Source organism: Rhincodon typus, chromosome 3, assembly GCF_021869965.1.
Source record: "Rhincodon typus isolate 14 chromosome 3, sRhiTyp1.1, whole genome shotgun sequence".
In the NCBI taxonomy this organism is placed as follows: domain Eukaryota; kingdom Metazoa; phylum Chordata; class Chondrichthyes; order Orectolobiformes; family Rhincodontidae; genus Rhincodon; species Rhincodon typus.
Genome location: NC_063334.1, coordinates 3584050 through 3606431, shown reverse-complemented (window position 1 = coordinate 3606431; position 22382 = coordinate 3584050). Strand labels below are relative to the sequence as shown.

General features: G+C 39.3%; 1 protein-coding gene across 4 annotated transcripts in view; it reads left to right on the top strand.

The window, feature by feature from the left end:
- fbxo10 (F-box protein 10) overlaps positions 1 to 21598 on the top strand; it is a 44022-nt gene extending 22424 nt beyond the window's left edge. For 3 of the 4 annotated variants that reach the window (XM_048592501.1, XM_020531997.2, XM_048592514.1), the window contains 7 exons: positions 876 to 1012; positions 2930 to 3000; positions 4209 to 4361; positions 9546 to 9821; positions 11926 to 12236; positions 17688 to 17869; positions 20024 to 21598. In XM_048592501.1, coding sequence (XP_048448458.1) covers positions 876 to 1012; positions 2930 to 3000; positions 4209 to 4361; positions 9546 to 9821; positions 11926 to 12236; positions 17688 to 17869; positions 20024 to 20210 — 1317 coding nt within the window. In that variant the 3' untranslated portion in view covers positions 20211 to 21598. Of the gene's footprint in view, positions 1 to 875; positions 1013 to 2929; positions 3001 to 4208; positions 4362 to 9545; positions 9822 to 11925; positions 12237 to 17687; positions 17870 to 20023 lie in introns of those variants that run through there. The other variant, XM_048592509.1, reaches the window with a different exon arrangement.
- Positions 21599 to 22382: the final 784 nt, after the last annotated feature.

The window sequence follows — 22382 nt, the reverse complement described above, 5'->3', positions numbered from 1 at the left end:
AATGCATTTCACTGATATTGGGATTAAACAGTCTTGAGATAGAATAGAGAGTGACTTACTCCACCTAGTTCATAATTGTCTGTTTGATGTGATGGATGCTTCTCTCCACACCAGCCACATCCTTAATTTCAACATTTGTCATAGGGTGCAGTAAACCTAATTTTTGAATCATCGTTCTTCATAATTTATATGTTTGCATGTTCAATTTGTTTTATCGCTGTTGCTAAGTCTCTGTATTTTTATGAGATAACAAAGTGTAAACAAACCCATCTTCATCATACGAGTTGGAAACCTAGATCATCAAATCCAATACAGTACTGTGTTGATATCAACACAACACTATATTGTGTTGATAGAAAGCGATTGACTTTTCTTCAGGAATAAAAATTGACGGTGAGATTCTGTCATGATGTTAGGTGCAATTGGATCACCAAGAAATACAAACTCTTGTAAACACCTGGTTGGGAGTTGGAACAATGACCTAAGGTCAATTATAGCATACTTTCAACACACTAATGTTGAAATATTTGCCTATCTATCTTCAGTGTACAAACATCATTTAATTAGAGTAAGGCTAGTTCTGCTCAACAGCTTTCCTTAACTCCAGTCTCATTGGTATGCAATCACCCTATCCCTAGCTATACAGACTTAGGATAAATCTGCTGGGTGTGGAGAAAGAGCAATATTCTTGCTCTGTATGGATTAACTACTCAAACCAGAACAATATTTGAGCTATTTTACGATGGCTTAATAATGCATTCAGTTTGAGTCTGATTCTTCAGAAAAAGCAGTAGCTGTTGTGTGGCATAGATCATGACACTCAAGCAGTAATACTCAATTGTGGCACTTCCCTCTTGTTTTGTTTTACTCTGCAGTGCAACCAGATTCACAGTGGCCATCGCTCAGGAATTGTTGTGCTTGGGAATGGAAAAGGCATCATTCGCAGTAATCGAATCTATGGAAATAAAGAAGCTGGAATCTACATTTTGTATAATGGAAACCCTGTGGTGAGGTGAGTACTCCAGTAACCTGTCTCACTTGCAGCTTCTGTCATTTTGGTTCTAATCTCTCACGCACAGCAGTGACTCCCTGGGGTTTTGTGTAATGCCTGACTGAGCAATAAAGATATTTGCATGACCTGGAGTTTTTTAAAAATACATTTGTATTTTGATGCTTACCACCTGAGTTATAATGAGGCAATACACAATGTGTTTTGTTTTTAAAAGAGTAATTGCTGAATTTGGAAAACAGCTGCATTACTTCTGAGTGTATATCATGAATAGTTAAATGTAACCTTCACATCTTCATTAAAAAGTAACAGTGGATAAAGGTGCATTGTACACTCAAAGTCTGGGAGACTTGCCATTAGCCATTCAACTGAGCTTGGTTTCAAAGTATTGATTTTATTTTTTGAAAAGATAGTTTGGAATGTTAAACTCTGACTTAGACACTGACCATGATTTTCCAATACACATTTTTGAAGTGTAGATGGAAGTTGTCCATCGGGACCCCATGGAATGCCCATTGTAGCAGACTCTGAAGAAATTGCCCAGGAATTTGAAGATTCCATTTGGCAATTCATATATGCTTGGAGTCCCCAAAGTATCCATTTAGTTTGGAGGTTTCAGCTTAAAATAAGTAAATACTTACTCAAGATATGTTAGTCTATTAAATACCTGTCTAACTCCTGAGTAACTTGTTAAACTTCCCTCACAATCCCACATCTGCACCTCTCTTAGAGCCCTTATACTCTACACATCTCCAACCCAACACTCCCAGAGCAGATATCCCCCAGAACCTGATTTATTACCCCCACTTACCCCACTCTGAACCTGAGATCCCCTTGCCCAATTCAGGCTGACATCTCCTTACCCCTGCCGATCCAGACCTGATATCTCACTTACCCTGCTTCCAGATCTGACACCCCAACCTTGCCATGCCCAATCCTCCCCCACACTCCCTGATCTTCTCTAAACTCTCCATTGTTTTCATTGGTTCCTTACTATCTTGTGCCCTGGCACCCCACCTTGCTGCTGTCCTACCCGATTTGCACCCTAACCTCACACTTACGAGCACTGTTTCATTGCCACTCCTTAGAGAATCTGGCCCAATGTATTTATTTTCAAAAATCCATCATAAATGACTGGTTCTGATTAAAAAAAAAAAAAAAAATCACCATCAAACAGATATTTGATTGTATTTTTCAGTTTTAGCCTGACTTTTAGGTTATAAAGGTGTTGGTGATTAGGCAATTAACATCTTCATGGTACTTCAAGTAGATGGTAACATTATCTAGTCCCAAAATTACCATAGCCAAAGTTTTTGGCTGATGGTACTGGGGTTTGGCTCCGTGATGGCATTCCTGCCTGTTGAGTCAGAAGGTTGTTTGTTCAATGTACCATTCTGGAGATATGAGCACAAAATGCAAATTAACACTTTGTCGTGGTATTGGGGGAGTGCCACATGCTGTGCTGTCTTTTGGAGGAAACATTAAGCCTGTTTCTCGGGTATCCTTGGTCAATTTCTGCATCTCAATCAATACCACTGGAAAACGGATTAGTCACTTATTTAATGGCTCTTTTGCGAGATCTTGTTAGCACAAATTGGGTGCAATATTTTCTCCACTCCAAAACTGACTGTGCATCAGGGGTACTTCACTGAGTGAGTGGCATTTTGACCTCATGAAAGATTCATCATAAATTTAAGATCTTCCTTCACTCTCTCTAAAAGTGCTGAGTGTCATTTGGTACGGATGTGAAAGAGGAGAAGCATCTAAAGGACAATATGGTAGGGGTAAAGGCTGGAGCCCTGGGATATGCCAGTAGTAACTGCGCTGTGGTCTAATGTTCCCCTCTTTAACCACTCTCAATTGAGACAGTAATTGTTCCTGGAGCAATTCATACCCAGTTCATAATGTGTCTCTTCACAGTGGGAATCACATCTACCAAGGACTTGCAGCTGGTGTTGCAGTGAATGAAAATGGAAGGGGCCAAATATTAGGTCAGTTTCCAGCTTCACACAGTGAAAAACACTGGATATTTTAACATACCTGAATTAAAAAATTTTGTGGATCTATGCTTGTTTTGCTGTTCTACGTTTTATCCAAGACTCAAGCGCACGCATTCTTTCAAGAAACTGATAGAGGGTGTATTTTTATTATAACTCGTTTGTATAACCTCCCCAATGTGTGATTTACCTGCTGTATTTCCACTCAAATGTTCATAATTTTGCAAAAAAACTGCATCCATCAGGATGGATTGCACTTCTCCAAACTTCGTCCACATGCAGTACACAATTTTTGTTTGTGTTCTTGGTTTGATCAAATAATTAGAGTTTGGAGCAATTCCGTTCCTGGAAATGAAAAAAATAATTGAGTGGGGGTCAGTTGGTGGAGATCATTTACAATTGGGCTGTGTTCTGATGCTTCTTGCTGACACATTACCTGGTGACATTCACTGTTTACATCCAATAAGAAGTGGTTAGAATCACAGAATCCCTACTGTGTGGGAGCAGGCCATTTGGCCCATCAAGTCCACGCCAACCATCTGAAGAGCATCCCACCCAGGACCACCCCATGCATGTCCTACCCTAGACACTATGGGCAATAACATAGCCAATCCACCTAACCTGCACATCTTTGGACTGAGAGAGGAAACTGGAGCACCTGGAGAAAACCCACGCAGACACAGGGAGAACGTGCAGAATCCACACAGACAGTTGCCCAAGGCTGGAATCAAACCCAGGTCCCTGGCGCTGTGAGGCAGTAGTGCTAGCCACTGAGCCACCCCTAATCAGAAAACCATAAACATAATAGAACAGCTTATAGAAGCACGTCTTAAGTATTGGTTTATGCTATCAGAAAAGGAGGGAAATGTTGGAGAAAAGAAAATGATAGCGAGTTACTGAAACATTCATGAGTCTTGGAAATGGTACACTTCAGTGTTGTCCAGGCAGGTATAAAACTTGAACACGTTTTCATTTCTTACGGAATTTAATGTCCATCACACTTTGTTGCATTAGTAAATTCCACCAAGGTCCAACCCGCACCCAGGGAAATGGGTGTAAATGGCTAAACACTGCCAGTTCCACCAAAAATCCACTGCTTCAGTTATTAAGTGATGGACTGAAAAATCCTTTACAACGCTTAAAGCAGTTTTCGATTCCAAGTTTATTGCTGTCATATTACATGCATCTTGTTTCATTTTTAGAAAATATTATACGTGAGAATCATTGGGGAGGTGCAGATATTCGGCGAGGAGGAGATCCTGTTCTGCGAAAGAATCTTATCTGTTATGGTTATTCAGATGGTGTCGTTGTGGGCGAGCGAGGGAAAGGCTTAATAGAAGGAAATACCATTTATGGTAAGGGTTCAGTGGATTACATTACAGCTAATCTTGTAAATTTCTGTACCTTGTGTAATGAAATCTCAAAGTAGGTTTGTTTTTTGCTATACTAGCCTGAGTGCAATTTATTTGAGTATGAATTAAAATGTCTTGTCTGACAAAGCTTTTTATTTATGTTGGAAAGGATTTCTGGACCTCAAATCAGAATTTTATAAATTCTCGAGCACAGAAGCAGGCCTTTTGGGCCAGCAAACCTATGCCAAAATGTATACTCCATACAAGCTGCCACCTACTTTCAATATCCATCACAAATAAAACAACGTTGAAACAGCCGTTTTACAAAATGCAATATTCTCTTTGTATTGATCTGTTAGAACCCTTACTGGGGCACCTCAACCATGGAATAGCTTCTGGTTATTTTGCTGCAGAAAATGCCCCAGGCCCACTAAAGTAATGAATGGTATTGAAGTAAATCAGTTCAAAGACATCAAGGGGTCTTGGTGAACACAATATTCAGCATCAAAAGCAAAGTTGCTGGAAAAGCTCAGCAGGCCTGGCAGCATCTGTGGAGGAGAAAACAGAGTTAACGTTTCGGGTCTGGTGACCCTTCCTCAGAACAACATCCGCAATTCTTTTGGTTTTAATTGACAATATTTAGCATGCCCTTCCAGTCCAGAGCTGCAACCAATGAAGCCTAGTAGGATGTTAAACTGCAGCAATTTGTAAAATCGTTTTTAAATCAAAGTCAGTAGTTCCTTGGTCAGATGGCACCTCGAGCACTGTGTCGTGCGACATGAAACAGCCACTCTACCTGTGATGGGGTGTATAGAAGAGCCATTAGGCCCCCTTCCCCAGTATTAAAGATGTTGGATAAAGAGAAGTGAAATATTGGCTTTTCAGTCTGAAATGGAGGTGCCTGACAGTTGACAATGTAAAGCTTTACTCGATGATAAAAAGAATGGAACCAGTCGCTTGGAGAAATGCTATTAGACAGTCAGAAAACAGATCATAAAGTTCAAACTAGTAAAAGGTAAATTTTAGTCTAACGTTACAAAGTACTTTATACAGAGAATGATCAACAATTTTAAATAGACTTTGAGCAATGAAAGTGAAAATCCTTGGATGACTGAAGACACAATTAGATGTTCTGATGTGGTGGGGGTCAAAGTGAAATAGATTTGTATTTTAAAAGGAACGTAAATGCAGGAATATGGGTAAAGAACAGATGAATAGCTCTTTCAAAGACTCAGCACTGATACAATGGGTAAATTACTTGTTTCTGTGCTTTTAAGATTCAGTGACATCCTGTGACCAGTGGTGTTCCACAGGGTTTGGAACTGAGTTCACTTTTGTTTGCCATTTACAAAAATGATTTGGATGAGAATGTAGGAGGCATGGTTAGTAAGTTTGTAGGTGGCGTAGTGGACATAGTGAAGAAGGTTGTCTAAGATTACAAAGAGATCTTGATCAATTGGGTCAATGGGCTGAGGAGTGCCAGATGGAGTTTAGTTTGGAAAAAATAAGGTATTGCATTTTGGTAAAACAGACAAGGGCAGGATTTGTACAGAGGTAGGGCCCTGGGTAGTGTTGTAGAACAGAGAGACCTAGAGGTTCAGGCACATAATTCTTTGAAATTTGTGTCATAGGTAGAGAGGATGGTTAAGAAGGCATTTAGCCCGCTTGTCTTGGTTGCTCAGACCTTTGAGTGTACGAATTGGGACGTCCTGTTGAGGTTGTACAGGACGTTGGTGAGGTCTCTTCTGGAGTACTGTGTACAGTTTTGGTCACTCTGCTGTAGGAAGGATATTATTAAATTGGAGAGGGTTTAGAAAAGATTTACCAGGATGTTGCTGGAAATGGAGGGTTTGAGTTATAAAAATAGGCAAGGAATTTTTTCACTGGAGCATAGGATGTTCAGGGGTGACTCTATAGGGGTTTATAAAATCATGATGGGCATAGATAAGGTGAATAGCAAGGGTCTTTTTCCTAGGGTGGGGTAGTTCAAAACTAGGGAACATATTTTTAAGGCGAGAGCAGAAAGATTTACAAAGGACATGATGAGCAACTTTTTTTTTTACACAATGGTTCATTTGTGTAATGAACTGCCAGAGGAAGTGGTGGGTGCAGGTACGGTTACAACATTTAAAAAAAATTTGGATAAGTACGTGAATAGGAGAGGCTTGGAGAGATTTGGGCCAGGTGCGGACAGATGGGACTAGTTTAGTTTGGGATCGTGACCAGCGTGGACTAGTTGAACTAAAGGGTCTGTTTCCATGCTGTATGACTCTGATATAAGGCTGTTTCAAAAGTTGCCCTCAGATGGGCTAAAGAGCTTCACTTAACTCTTTTATCAGATGAACACTAAAAGCAGCTTCTCCAGTTTCTTACTTGACTGATTAGATTTATTAACTAAATGGGAACGTGCTGATGAATTCTCTCGATCTTAATTGCCATTTTTGCCTCTTTTGCCATTGCACTGTTTTTCTGTACAGGACTGCTGAACATTTGAGAAATTTGTCATTAATTCACAGTGATTTCATATAAACAGTCCCACTGGATTGGTTTTAAAAAAAAAAAAAAAATTGCCCTGTAAAATTCGATAGCTGTGATGGGAATAGTTAATCTCTCTGATTTAATTTGCATGGTTGCCAAATCAGCCTGCTCTGTTAACAACCTCCTTCACAGCCATGACAAGACTAGAGTGGGAAATTAACCTTTTACACTTGGAGCTTATAATTATACTGGATGAAATCTGAACATATTTGACCACTTGTGTCCAATTTATTTTGATCAAGGAATCTGGTACTTTAACAGATTTTTTTTTGCCTTAGGCTTGTTTACAATTTTATTGATGATTTGCAGTTACATTGGAATTTGGACTTCAATCAATCAACCTTTTCCATTGAAAATTACAATTTTTAATATGTCTGTTTTATTCTAGAACGATGTGCCAAATATGGCGTTTATCATGCATTGTTCTGGGTTCCATATCATTAGAGCGATATAGAGAAGGTGCAAAAAAGATTCGTAAGATCGACACATTATAACTCAATTCAATTATATCAGGAAAGATTGAATAGGTTTCTCTTTCTCTAGAAATAAGCAGGTTGAAGAGGAGACCTATTTGAGGCCTTTAAACCTTAAATGTACGACCGTAACTAATAAACCCAGAATGGAATTCAGGAGAAGCTTTATTTAAAGTGAGTTGAAAATGTAGAACTTACAATAACAGGGAATAGTGTGAATTACATTTAAGGGGAAAGCTACAAAAGCATATGTGGAGAATGGCAGATCATTATTTAATATGAGTTGACAATGTAGTGATATGTGAATATTTAACAGCGATCATAATACTGTGAAGTTCAGTGTAATATTTGAAAGGAAGAAACGTGGAGCAGCTAAGATTCTAGAATTAGATGAGGTTGACTTTAGTGGAATGAGACAGTCTATCCAACTGTAAACCAGGAAAATTGGCTCAAAAAGGAACTGAATACAACTTGCTGAAAAAAAACAACCATTTACAACTGAAGAGATATCAGTCACCATAGATGAAATAAAAAGCGTACAAAAAGAAGTATAGATCCTAGCAAATGGGGAGAAGTACCAAAAGTGGGAAAGGTTAACAAAGCAGATAGTAAGAACTACAAAAAGTAGCATGCAAAGAAATTGGCACAGGCTATCAAAATCAACACACACACAACTTATAAGTTTTATATTAAGGAAAGAGGGAGGCCAGGAGCAATGTAGGGCCCTTGATATTGCTTATGTCATTAATGAAGATTTTTAAAATGGCAAACATGCTAAATAATAATTTTGCTTCAGTACTTCCAGTAGAGGAAGAGGTTAGCGTGCCAAACATCTCTTTAAAACTACTAATAACAACAAAAAATGTTAGTAAGATAATTGCTCTGTGTGTGTGTGTTTTTTGGGGGGGTGGCAGGGGTTGGTGGTGTGGAGATTAAATGTACTTAAAGAACCACAAAATCCCACAGTACACAGTTTTCATTCCAAGATTTTAAAGGCAAGAGATGAACAGGTTATATTGGATAGTGCAGTGTAGATTAACCAAAATTTATCTGGAATCCAAGAAATATATTACAAGGAGAGATAATACAAACTTGAGTTGTATGTTCAGGAATTTTAAATGTTAAGGGTGATTTGATTGACATTTTCAAGATATTAAGAGGAATAGATAGGGTACGTAGAGAGAAGCTAATTCTGCTTGTTGGGGGAGACTAGGACCAAAGGTCATCGTTTTTTAAAAAAAGCAGAGCCAGCTCTTTCAGGACTGAAATTAGGAAATATTTGTTCATATTAAGGTGGTTGAAGTGTAGAAACATCTACAGATGCAAGATGAGTTCTTAACTTTTACAATCTCAAAATTTAATACATTTTGGTTTAGCAAAGGTATCAAGGAATATGGGACAATGGCTGGTATATAGAGTTAGGCCACAAATCTGCTCAAGGGGCTGAGTGGCTTACTCCTCTTCCTCTGAATAGAAAGTAATGCTGCTAAGGTTCTACAAAGAGGGGAGTGAGAAGGCTTATGTACCTATACCCCCTGAAGTTGCCACAGTGACAAGAATGGTCTTTGATTCCACTCCCAATCAGAACCAGGGTAACTCCCATTAGCAAAAAGCAGTTGGTAAGAGCCATCTCGATCACAAGAGGGCATAGCTTTAGCGTAAGGGGCAGGAGATTCAGAAGGGATTTGGAGAAAGAACTTTTCCACTCAGTGGGTGCTGAGAGTCTGGAATGCCTGGAAAGTAGTGGAGGCTGAAAACCTACAATCTTTAAAAAATTTTGGATGAGCACTTTAAATATCATCACATTTGAGGATGTGAGACAAGCACAGGAAAGCTGGGATTAGTGCACCTTTAGTGGTTGTTATGTCGGTGCAGACAGGATGGGTCAAAGGGCCTTTACTGCGCTATATGATTCTATATCCATGCAAGTGGGGTCAGTCTCAAATCGTATGGCACTATTCACTGTCCAGCCTCCTACATGAACACTAGTTATTAGACATGGTCCTGGAGTGGAGTTACTGATGGAACTGTACACCTATGTGGATTACACTTTTCTGGAAAAGATAGGGGAAGGAAAAGATAAAAATCTGAAAGGACAGATTAATTCTGAATTAAGATGTTCTGAGCTCTGAATCCCAATTCAAGACATTAATTTAATTTGTAAATATTTGTGCAGGTAACAAAGGTTGTGGTGTGTGGGTCATGTCCTCTAGTCTCCCCCACATTGCCAATAACCAAATCAGCCGTAACAACATCTATGGAGTGGCTGTCTTCTGTCGTAAAGACGATGTAAATGACTACCTCAACAACCAAGGAGGCGATGAGAATTTCAATGATGAGGGGGAGATCATCAGCTGGGAAAATGACTTTGATAGTGATGAGGAGAGATACACGTCACACAAGCCAATCACCGTGGCATTGATTGAGTTTAACAACATCAATCATAACGGTGGTAAGTGTGTAACCAAAGTTTATAGCAACTTGTGTAAAGTTTGTTAGAGCCAAGTGACTAATTAATTTCAGCGGTTAATTTTAAATATCTTCAGACAATTCATCACAAAGCTAAGGTAGAATAACTTAATTTAAAATCAAATTCACAGTTTGGCTCAATGAGAATCTACAGTAATGGAAATTGAAGGAAGTACCTTTTGGAATTAAAACTATTATATTTCTTCTAATAAAAAACTGTTAACAAACTACTCAAATTGGTGTGAAATTATGTAAAATTGAAGATGGACAGAGACCCATATGGAGCAGAAACACTTGTGGAGACTTATTGAGCTGAATGACCAGTCTGTGCTGTTAATTCTATGCTTGCTTTTGTGCTGAATTAGACATGAGTTTTTCTTTGGCTTCATGTTTTTTTCCTAAATGAAGATATGCCTTTGGTGAAGCACTTACATAACCACTAGCAAATGCCCCATTTGCTGCCAAGTTTTATCGAAGGATGGGCTCTGGTATCAGGCTAGGGACACGATACTAAGCAAAACATACTGTGGGGCAATTTTTGCTTGCTGGTGCGTTCTGAAATTAGCCATGCCCCATGCCAAGATGTTCCAATACAGTTGTACCACTGGCATCTTCCTAGCAATGAAGAACATTTCCCAGTTATATTCTGTTCACATAGGGCAAGACACATTTAACATCCCATGAGTCTACTCCTGATCATCAGCAAAGCAATAGAAAGGATAGGCTACAGTGCTGTCAAGTGGCACTTACTTCACAATAGACTGTTCACTGGCTCTTTGTTTGGGTTCTGCAAGGGAGGGATACTTTTCAGTAATACTAAAATAAATAACATCCATTGTTCAAGATCCTCCTCTCCCACCCCCCACCCCCCGACAGTGGTAAAGAGTGATTTTGATTTGAGGTGATGGCATGTATTTTTAAAAAAAATATTGCCATTTCACATTTTCCCAACTACCATTTTCATTGACTTCAATTAGCCCTGAAATGTGCTAACACTGTTGAAAATTTCAGAAGTATTCCACTTTCTTGATTATTTGCAAATTTTAGGTGGTGTAGGAAATTTGTTTGCATTGAGAATGAAAAATTGCATGCAAGTAAAAAGGGAAAGTTTGACGAATAAAATGCAGTTTCATTGTAGAACAAGTGATGACAGGTGAGTTGATCATAGTACACCCCATTCCTAAATCTTCTTTCCATTTGGGTGGTGTGTATAATGGGAGGCCAATCTGTTGCCTTTATTTTGACTCCTGGCAGAGGTGGAATAGCCCTTTGTCCCCCCCATCCCACCAACCCCCATGATAGCAGTTAAAGGAAACTGACATGACAGCAATTCTGAAAGATTTTTCAAAGGGCCATCTGAACAGTTTACTGGCTTTTGTCAAGGCTTAAAGTGCAGAGGATTAGCAATTATTAGTAATAGGAAACATCCTATTTGATTGACAGTGTGGATTGCTGTCTGGGCTGTTACTTCTCAAGCTGACTGCTTTAAAAGCCAAATGTATCCCTGCATTATTCTGCATTGATTGTATAACATTCTACCATACATTAACCTGCTCCAGCAGCACATTGTTCAGGCTTTTTTGTTCTCAATGCACACTGCACACAAAAGGCTAATGCAAATCTGATAGTCCTTTTGCCCTAAAGATAGTGTCCTTTGAAATTAAGATGGAGATTGATGAAATATTTTTGGTTAGTGTTGTGGATCAAAGATGGATAATGGAGTGAGGTAGAGGTCAGCCATAATCTTAAGAGAATGGCAGAAGAACAGGCTTACTCCTATTCCTGTGTGGTGGGTGCTAACCAGACCACATTTATTGCCTATCTCTGGTTGTCCTTTGATATGTTGTCTTCCCCCTTGAACAGTTGCAATGCTTGTGGTTATAATGGTGCCCCTAAAATGATGTAATTGGAATTATCAGTGTGCTTAGAACGAAATTCAGCCATAATATAATTGTGTTGGTTACAGAAAGGGGTTATTGCTTGTTCACCCAGTTACCCTTGCTATTCCAGCCTGTGCATTCATTATTATTGCAGTTTCATGTGCCAACTGAAATCCCATTTTCTTCCCTCTGATTTCTTTTCACCAGCTGCTGGACTCTACATAAAAAGCAGTGAGACACTCAACATAATAGCCAATGCAGTCCATGCCAACCATGACAATGGGATTGCCATTTATCAGAGCAGTCAATTCACTCACATCACAAACAACAGCATCACCTGCAACAGTGTAGGTGGAGTTCTTGTAGAAGCAGGATGCAAAGTTGAACTTCGGGGGAATGGTATCTATGACAACAGTAGCCATGGTGTCACCTCAAAGGGAGAAGGGACTGTCTTGGAGAATGACATCCTGGGAAATCATGGATATGGTCTACAGCTACTTGAGAATGCAGACATGAAGGTGGGTTCTGCATCAGAATTTTGAAAGCTGTCTCATGATGCTTGAGGGCCAAACCATTATTTCAATGAACATACAATTGTGGTATTTTGTATCTGTGGCACTCACCTTGTTGCTGCACTGTGATCTCAGCTCACCACTCTCTGCCACATTTGGCTCTGTTAAAAACTACAGAAGTGTTTGAAACTAGAGAAACATTTGCAAAGTAGCACGTTTTATTGGTTCTGCAGTTGTTAAAATTGTTTAGAATTGCTCAATGTTGTGGATGATCCTAGTCTTTGAAGCAAAAAGCACATCTGCGGCAGTGACGCCATGGCACTGTGCTTGCCTGGGAGTGATTGTGCCCCCTGCAGTTGCAGTGGCAGCAAGCACAGCATTGTTCATAGGTTAAATTGTGGAAATGTGCCAATTGATATAACAGATACAACTGCTCAGTCATTACATAAAAATGTTGAAGTCCATCTTTACCAGAGTAGTCAGTCTTTTGATCAACAAAGAGCATGGTCTCCAGTACTGCTTTGTAATGATTATATATGCTACCCCTGCCAAACTCTTTTACCCTGAGAGAAAATAACACACCAGATTCTGTCTCTGTAGCAGCAATTGAAATTAATAACTTAAACTTTAAGCTATGCTGTCCTTTAAAATGGTGGCAGCAACGTTCAAAATCAAAACCCAGCAATTCAAATTTCTGCCTCCCAATCCACAAGCACACTCCCCAGCTTCGCAACACCTCCCACTTGAGAGGAAAAAAATGAAATATTATGATAAAATGGGTTTTTTCCTTTTAAAACCTTAACTCCGTTACATTACTGGATCCATAGTCATTAATCTAAAGTTACACATTTTATACAAATTCTATTTTTTATAACATTGAACACTGTTATCTCATAAATATTTTTCTTTTAAACTCACGATAACGCATCCACGATAATATTTTTGTGACCTGCAACATGTACAATCTGTAAATTAAATGTTTGTAACATGAGACTGTAATGAAATTGTCTGGTGTCCTTGTCCTTAAATCTTTCCAGAAATGTCGAAGGATTGTGATCGATATACACAATCATCTCTGATACATTGTTTGCAATGCAAACATTAAAATGCTCTAAGGCCATTACCAAACTCAATAACTCCTTTTCAACGGTTGAATATTTTCTATGGTGGATATTGAGTTTCTTTAAAAAGTAACCGATTGCCTTTCAATTCCACAATAATCCTCCTGTAACAACACAGCTCCAACCACTACATTGCTTGCATCGATGGTGACTTCAAATGGTTTTAAGAAATCTGCCATCGCTAAAACTGGTGCGGTTGTTAACACTGTTTTTAAATTCCCAAATGTGTCCAGGCATTGTTCTGACCACCGAAATTTTGTGTTCTTTTTTAACAAATCCATCAGCAGTGCCACAACGCTGCTAAAGTTTGGTACAAATTTCCCATAGAACCCGCTCATTCCTAAAAATCATAGCACTTCCTTCTTTGAGGAAGGCCTTGGAAATTCTTTGATGGCCTTTGTCTTCACGTTCCTCAGGGTCATCCGTCCGTATCCGATGTTATGCCCTAAGAATGTCACTTCCACATTCGCGAATTCTGTTTTTGCCAAGTTTATGACCAATTTTGCCGTCCGTAGTCTCTCCAACAGCTCCGCCAAATGCTCCATGTGATCTTTCCACAAATGGCTAAAGATCACTAAGTCATCAATGTAGACAGCACATTTAGTCAATCCTGCAACAACTTTTCTCATAAGCGTTTGAAAAGTGGCTGGTGTGTTTTTCATTCCAAAGGGCAATACTTTAAATTGATACAGCCCATTTGGGGTTACAAAAGCAGAAACTTCTTTGTCTCTCTCCGACAAAGGTACTTGCCAGTAACTGTGAAGTAAGTCCAACTGATGTAAGTGGCTTGTCCTACTTTTTCCATATAGTCCTCCAGCCGTGGAATTGGGTATGAGTCAGATTTGGCCACAGCAGTGACCTTCCAATAATCTACACAGAATCGTTGAGTACCATCAGGTTTGGGAACCAACACAATCGGCGAATTTCACCTGTTTTGACTCCTCTCTATGATGTCTTCTTGCAGCATCACTTCCACTTCCTTCTGAACCTGTGCTGCCTGTGACAGGATTAAGCCTGTAGGGGTGTTGTTTTATCGGAACAGCATTCCCTACGTCAACCTCATGTACTATAGTGTTAGTCCTCCCCATTCTACTTTTACATTTGTCCTCGTAGTGCTGCAACAATTCTTTCAATTCAGTTCTCTGTTCCTGGGTCAGATAGCTCACTATCCTATCCTATTCCTTAAGGACTTCCTCACTAATCAATTTATTCTGAGGCACATCAAAATTCAAATCATCTGGCAGTAACTAATACCTGTTTCGCTGGGTCCTTTTTCCTGTCATAGTAAGGTATCAGCATTTCGCATGACCTACCCAATAATTTTTTTTCCTGTATGGCATCTTTACCAGATAATTCACCTGACTTAACTTCTTCTCAATCTGATAGGGATCACTAAACATTGCTTTGAAGGGATCTCTTACCTCTGGTAACAGCACCAATACTTTATCCCCACGGGCAAACGTATGAATTTTACATTTCCTATCTGCTTCTTGCTTCATTAGGTGCTGTGCCACCTTCAAATGTTGCCTAGCTAATTCACCTACTCTGTTTAATCTTCCTCTTACCTCAGATACATAATCCAACTGTGAGATCTTTGACTTCGGACCTATCGACTTTTCCTTAATTTTAAAAGCCCTCTTGCTTTGTGTCTGAATATCAATTCAAATGGAGTAAACTGAGTCATTCTTTTGGAGCATCTCTAATAGCAAATAAATGAATGGGGTACCTTTATCCCAATGATTTAGCTAATCCTGGCATTAAGCCCACAACTTTGTATTTAGGGTCTGATGCTCCCTGGGATTCAGGATGGTACACACTTGATGTAAAGTGTTTGACCTCCTTAAATAATTTGGCAGTAAAACTGGACCCTTGGTCTGACTGAATCTCCCTGGGGTAGTCCATTATGGGTAAACAAAGCAAGCAACTCCTCCACAATCCTTTTTGCCTTGACATTCCGTAATGGAATTGCCTCTGGAAATCTGGTAGACACATCCATTATGGTTAGCAAATACTGATTCCCACTTCTGGTTTTAGGCAGGGGACCTACACAATTAACTATAACCTGTGTAAAAGCTTCTTCAAATGAGGGAATTGGCATCAAAGGTGCTGGTTTTATTACTGCCTGTGACTTTCCTACCATCTGATACGTATGGCAGCTATAGCAAAATTCAACCCCATCTTTATGTAATCCAGGCCAATAAAAATTCTTCTGTATCTTAGCCTGAGTCTTCCTCACTCCTAAATGACAACCTCCGGGTAATCTGTGTGCTACACACAGTACTTCCTGTCTGTATTCCATCGGCAACACAATCTGGTGAACGTCTGCCAATTTTTCGTCTACGCTAACCTGCCCAGATTTCCATTTTCATCTTAAAATTTTATCATTAAGGTAACATCATTCTGGAATACATTCTGATTCCTTTTCTGGGTAGGCTTTATGATATAAATCCTATATCATTTCATCTTTTTGTTGTAACTCCATTAGTCTTTCAGAACTAAACACCTCTGCCTGATCCTCTATCTGCTTAAGGTTTTCCTTTACCATTTCATCAAACAGAGAATCAGCTAAGTGGACCTCAACTTCATCTTTCTCTTTTGTTTTCCCTTCTTGTTTTAATTTATGGCTGTGGGATCTTTCCAGGGTATTTTTCTTTTAACTCCTCAGATCCCTGATTTTCTTTTGGATTTTCCACTACAAATGGGCATCACTGCCACCTGTGATCCAGCTATATCGTTTCCAAGAACAAACTGTATTCCTGGAAAAGCCATTTTTTTCCATCACTTCCCTAGCCTTGATTGGGCTTTCTACTCTTCTCTTACACAGGGGAACATTAATCTTCTCTCCATTGATTCCTCAGATTACCACTCTCTCGGGCAATATTTCAGAAGGAGTGCAAATACTTTCATCTCTTATTATAGATATTATTATAGCTCCCATATCTCTCTCAATATTTTGGCATCTTTACGTACACTCCCTGTTCTACCTGAGTAAACGTTACCCACAGAGGTGAAGTCTTTGAAGAGATTGGGCACCATCTCACTATCCAGCCCATGACTAGGCTGTGCACTTTCCTGCAGCTCCTTGACTTCTCTTGGGATTTCCTTCACTACCTCAACTAATCCCACTGGTTTAGCCTGTTTTACCACCTCCTTTTCCCCAGTGCCCCTCTTAGACCACCAGCACTGTGACTTTGTGTGTCCCCTTCAATCACAGTGGAAACACCTGAGGCCTTTCACCCCCTTGGGTTTCTTTTTTCACATGTGGTAAACAGTTCCCAGTGTGATCTACTTTTCGCTTTTCATCGAAGGATCTCCCTTTTCCCCAATTTCTGTCCCCCACGGAATGAAATTGCTCTCGGAAGATAGATTTTGGTTTATGTGCTATTGCGTATTCATCCACCATCTCTAGCTCTTCTCGCTGTTTTAACTTTCTGTTCCTCAACATGAGTTCTTATCACTTCTGGAAGTGAGTTTTTAAAACTGTTCCAGCAGAATAATCTCTCCAAGAGCCTTGTATGTCTTTTCTATCTTTAATGCTCTCACCTATCTATCGAAGTTGCTCTGTTTAATTCTTTCAGACCCAATAATAAGTCTGACCTGGTTCCTTTTTTACATTTCTGAACTGTTGTCTGTATGCTTCTCGTGCCAATTCATAGGCACTCAAAATAGGCTGTTTTACTTCTTCATAGCCTCCTGACACCTCCTTTTGACAGCGCTGCAAACACCTCACTAGCCCTGCCTACCAACTTGGTCTGAATTGACGTTACCCAGTGGATGGAGATGGCACAGAGCATTTGGGATGATGCATAACCTGACTGTAATTTCAAGAGACTAAACTCTGATTTTTTTTTTTAAATTTCATATAAGTGGACCTAGTATATATTGGTATAGCATACTATTAGAATCTGGTTTAATTGGGAATAGCTTGTAGTTAGAAGGGGTTTATTCGGTTTGTTAATAGTTCAGTTAATTTGTTCCCTGTTAGATAAATAAATTATTACTTGTTGATTGTAAAGTGAGTGTCAGGGATTTGTTTTATTTAACCACTAGAAGTTGCTGAAGAGCAGGTTACACCACTTTTCACACTCCTTTTGCAGGTTATAGAGCAAGGTGCTCCTCCTTGGGTGTTTCGGTGTTAATTCTCGAGAGTGGGGGTCAACCACTGCTTTATAACAATTGTCATCATTTTAATTTATTTCAGTTTGAATTCATATATCTCAGTTTAAGAGGCATGAATTTTATTGGGTGGCTTTGTGAATGTATCTGACCCTGATCGTTGGTTTTATTAGGTTTGGGATGGATCCATGATTTGATGCTTAGATATGCTTTACTTCAGGTGACGAAGAACAGAATCCAATCCCTTCATGACTATGGAATTGCTATCTTGGACCAAGCTAAGGGAGCAGTGCAAGAAAATCAAATCTTCAGAGGAAAAGTAGGGAAGACCATTTTAGAGAAAACAGAAAACCCAGAAAAATGTACTGTACAAAGCAATGAAATTTTAGCCTGCAGCAAAAAGTAAGTCCTGTCTTTAAGCTTTTTTGTCTTTATCCATGGGAAGTTTTACATAATGGACCAAATATCAACTTTTTCTGCTGCTTATTTTCAACTCTGTGCACCCCACACTTTCTCAGACGGGGATGGGTTTAGTGGGATCTGTATCTCCCAATTCGTGATTTGGGAAGCTCCTGGTGATATTCTGTTCCCTGAGCCTGTGAATTTCAGCTCCATTTTAAAAAGAACTCATGTAATTTTCATTGCAGAGTCAATGCAAATCAAATTGATAGTCAGAATTCTATTGACTGGCTTGCTTTTCGTTTTTTTTTGAGAATAGATTTTAACTTCTAAGTAATTAAAAAATGGTTCTCTCATAGCAGCAACTCGAGTAGTGCAATCAGGATTGAGTCGGTGTTGAGTGAAAAAGTGCTTTGCATTGAATTTCAAAGAGGCTTTTCTCAGCTTGCAGAGCAAGTGGAGGCTCAAACTGAGGACCTGGAATCTTGAATAAGTTCATCAATCCAACACTCCCTGCAGTGATTAGCACTGATATTCCTGATTCCAATGGACAAGCTATTTAGACAGTTCTTTATTTGGGGGAAATGCCATAAGATGAGATTTGAAGTTGAGTTTAAAGATAGTTTTGTGGGATAAGGAGACTGATTGATTGTTTAGATAATGTCCACGTTTTTATTGAGGAAAACATAGCTTCTTCTTGTTCTTTGTTCTTTTATATTGTGGTTACTCTTTTTTGTGCGAATTTATTCAAGACCATTTGAATCTGTATCAGTTGGATCTTGCTTTTATGAAAATAGCAAATGCACTTTGTTATTTTCATATTCTTTCCTTGAAGGCAGATGTGAGGTTGGAGAAAGATTTGCAAGCTGGTTAGCAGTGTGACGAGTTGATATAAACACTTCTTGCATGGCCATGATTATCTAATACCAGCCCAATAGGAAGGTTATTCCAAAAGGTGAAAGCTTTTAATGAGCTCCTACAGCTAACATTATCTATTGATAATGTACATTAAACATTGTTAATTTGGTGTCACAGCGGTAGACACTGTGATTAAATGCAGTTTGTAGACCGGACCCACTGTTAATATTGATGCTAACATGATTAGTTTGCTGTACCTGTTGGATGGTATATATGCAGAGCTGTAACTCTTGGAACCCTTGCCATAATATGCCGCATTATATTTAATCCTTCTTCCATTGTGATTACTAATTACTTCATTGCCCATCTTTAACAGTCTGATGTTCTTGGTCTGGTCTTGAAATGATTCTTTTTGAGTATGACTGAGGGAAATACAGGACCATCTTTTATATATTTTCTGGGATGGTTTATTGAATTTTATCTCGACCACGGTTGTAGGTAAAGAGCGATTGCATCACTAACTTCCATTCATTACATGCCTGATAAAAATTAAATTGGAAGTGACTGCATAATTAATAATTATACGTCAGTAATAAATTGCAAACTGTAACCCAAGACCATCTAAAAGGGATTAAGTTTGAGATAATTATATCTTGAGTTCAAATTTACAGAACAGTCTGTTACTTCCTTAAATAACTGGAACACTTCACCTGTAAAATGGTGACTTTCCATTGACAATAATGGAAGCTAATGGATATTGGTTGGACATTTGCCTGATTTTTTTAAAAATGAAGTGGTGTAAGCGTTGAGCACAGTATTTCTATATTGAACTCCAAAGTTACAGATGTGTCTTCTAATTTTTGTTGTTATCTGCAACCGATCAGGTTTTACATGCTGTCCTTTTCCTATTCCTTTCTAGTTGTTTGGTTCTACACTAATACATAATTTCAACAAACAGAAATTGAAAGATTCTCAGTGTCATTATTAAGGATGAATAAAATTAATCTTTCAGTTTACTGCACAAACTGAGTAATGGTTCTCTTATTGTATCAGTATGTGAATTGAACACCAATGTTACCCATTTTCCATGGGAGGTGAGAATTATAATTAATATCAATATAGAAAATAGGAGCAGAAGTAGGCCATTCAGCCCTTCGAGCCTACTCCACTATTCAGTATGATCGCGGCTGATCTTCCAACACAGTACCCTGTTCCCGTTTTCTCCCCATACCCTTTAAACCCTTAAGCCCTGAGAACTGTATCTAATACCTTTCATCTTTAATGGAATATTTCTGTTAGTTCTTGCAGATCTGGCATAGCCTGGAAACTGGACAATCCTCCAGCAAGGCCGCTTGTTGAAGGGTCAAATCGAGCCACCTCCATGGTCCAGACGCGTCAAAGAGTTGCATCCATGACAACTCGAATAGCTGCAACGGTTGAAGGGGGCTGCCATGATAATGGCAGCATTTTCTGTTCCATTCTTTAATGAATGAAAATCAGCATTGGTACAGATGTGCCACAAAAAGCAACTTAGTGCCTAATTCTGGTATCAATTGTGTTTTAAGTAATGGAAATGAAACTTGGGGCATGTGTTTTTTACTTCACTTCCTTACAGATGATCTTGCATATAATCAAATTCACAGAACAATTGTTGGCAACTTCGATTTGGAGTTTAATAACATGGTGCAGTTCTTTAATAGAAGCTTAGATCTGCTTATTAAAATTCATGGTTTCATACTTTCTGCCTGCATGATTAACAGCTGCCAACCTTATCCACGTATTTTGACTCCACGATGCAATGTGATGAGGGACTTCTGGCCATGCAAATCTGAACCTGAATGATTTCTGAACTGACATCTACACAGAAATAAGATTTCTCCTAGAATCTCAATGGGTGATGGTTAAGCATGGAATTTCATCAGTTTGAGAAGCTAATGTCCATTTCATTTACATCAAACTGATTTCTCTTTGTGAACTAGTACTGAATTTCTCCTAAAGTTTTATCTTTGATGAAAAGAACATTTCAAATCCTGGTTATGGTTATTTTAACTTTCTTTGCGGGATAACTGTGGGAATGCCAGAATTTATTGCCTCTCCCGAGTTGCCCTTGAGAACATTGTGGTGGTGAGCTACCGTCTTGAACTACTGCATTCCTTGGTGTGTTAGGAAGGAGTTCCAGGATTCTGACTCAGGAGTAGTAATGTACTTCTAAATTAAGGTGGTAAATGGCATGGAAATGACTGTGTAGTTTGTGGTTTCCTCATACATATGCTGCCCTTGTTCTTCCAGGATGTAGAGGTTATGGATTTGGAAGGTGATATTGAAAGTAGCCTTGGTGAACTCAGAAATAAAGACAAAGGAGAGGTGGGGCTGGGGAAGGTTGGTGGGATGGTGGTAGGTGAGTCCAGGTGGTGAGTGATGGGGGCTGGTCAGTGAGGTGGGAGGGGTGGATAAGTGGGAGAGAAGATGGACAAGTTGTGTCAGGTGCTCTCTCTTCATTTCTGAGCTCCCTTCTCCCTCCCCATTTCAGAAGAAAAGTCCTGACCTGAAACGTCAACTTTCCTGCTCCTCTAGCTCCACACTGTGTTATCACTGGCTCCAGCATCTGCAATTCATGCTATCTCTCTTGACCATTTGTTCATTTTATCTATTTTTTTTAGAACCTTCTGTACAAAATTTCACTGTCATATTTACTCATGGAACAACTGGACAATCAGTCCATCATCTCTGAACTATGAATTGCTTTGTTTTGATCTTAGATTATAGCTATAGAATCCATTTGGCCCAACACATCCACACCTCTCTCCCAAGAGCATCCCCCTCACCCTTTCCCTGTAACGCTGCACTTCCCATGGCTAACACACCTAACCTACACATCGCTGAACACTATAGGTAATTTAGCATGGCCAATCCACCTAGCCTGCACCTCTTTGGACTGTGGGAGGAAACCAGTGGAAACCCATGCAGACACTGGGAGATTATGTAAACTCAACACAGTTGCCGGAGGGTGGAACTGAACTCAGATCCCTGGTGTTTTGAGGCAGCAGTGCTAACTGCGCCACCTGGTTTATAACCCATTTTTGTTTAAATACATGCAATTAATTGAGGATCTTGCAGGACACTGGTAGAGTCCATACCTTTGGCCCAGAATGTCTGGATTTAATTCCCCCTGTTCTGGAGGTGCATCCCAACAGGTTGATTTAAAATAACTACATTCAATTCAGTCATATGTAACTAAAAATGTTATGTTTGCTTATGAAGTGAGACATCTTGTCTGTAGCACTTTTTCTGCATTCTGAAGATATTACAAAACAGCTGTCAATCAAGTCATTATGTAGGCAAGTATGATAGTTAACTGGTCACAAGCTCCAATTAATAGGTTAAAGATCAATTTTTTTGATGTTATTTACTCAATTGGGCTGAGGTTCCTGAGCTGGTTATTAAACCTGCCATCCATTATCAAGTGGCCCTCATTATAAGTATTTTTAATTAACACAGTCAGACATGTTGTACTATGGCTGGAGGAGGTGGGACATGAACCCAGGCCTTCTGGTGTCATAGCAGCACCCTCATATCCATATTAGTTTGGCCTTTTCTGGGTTTCAAGCTTTGGTCCTTTCCCATCTTAATTTTTTTTAAAAAGTGGCATGGAACACAA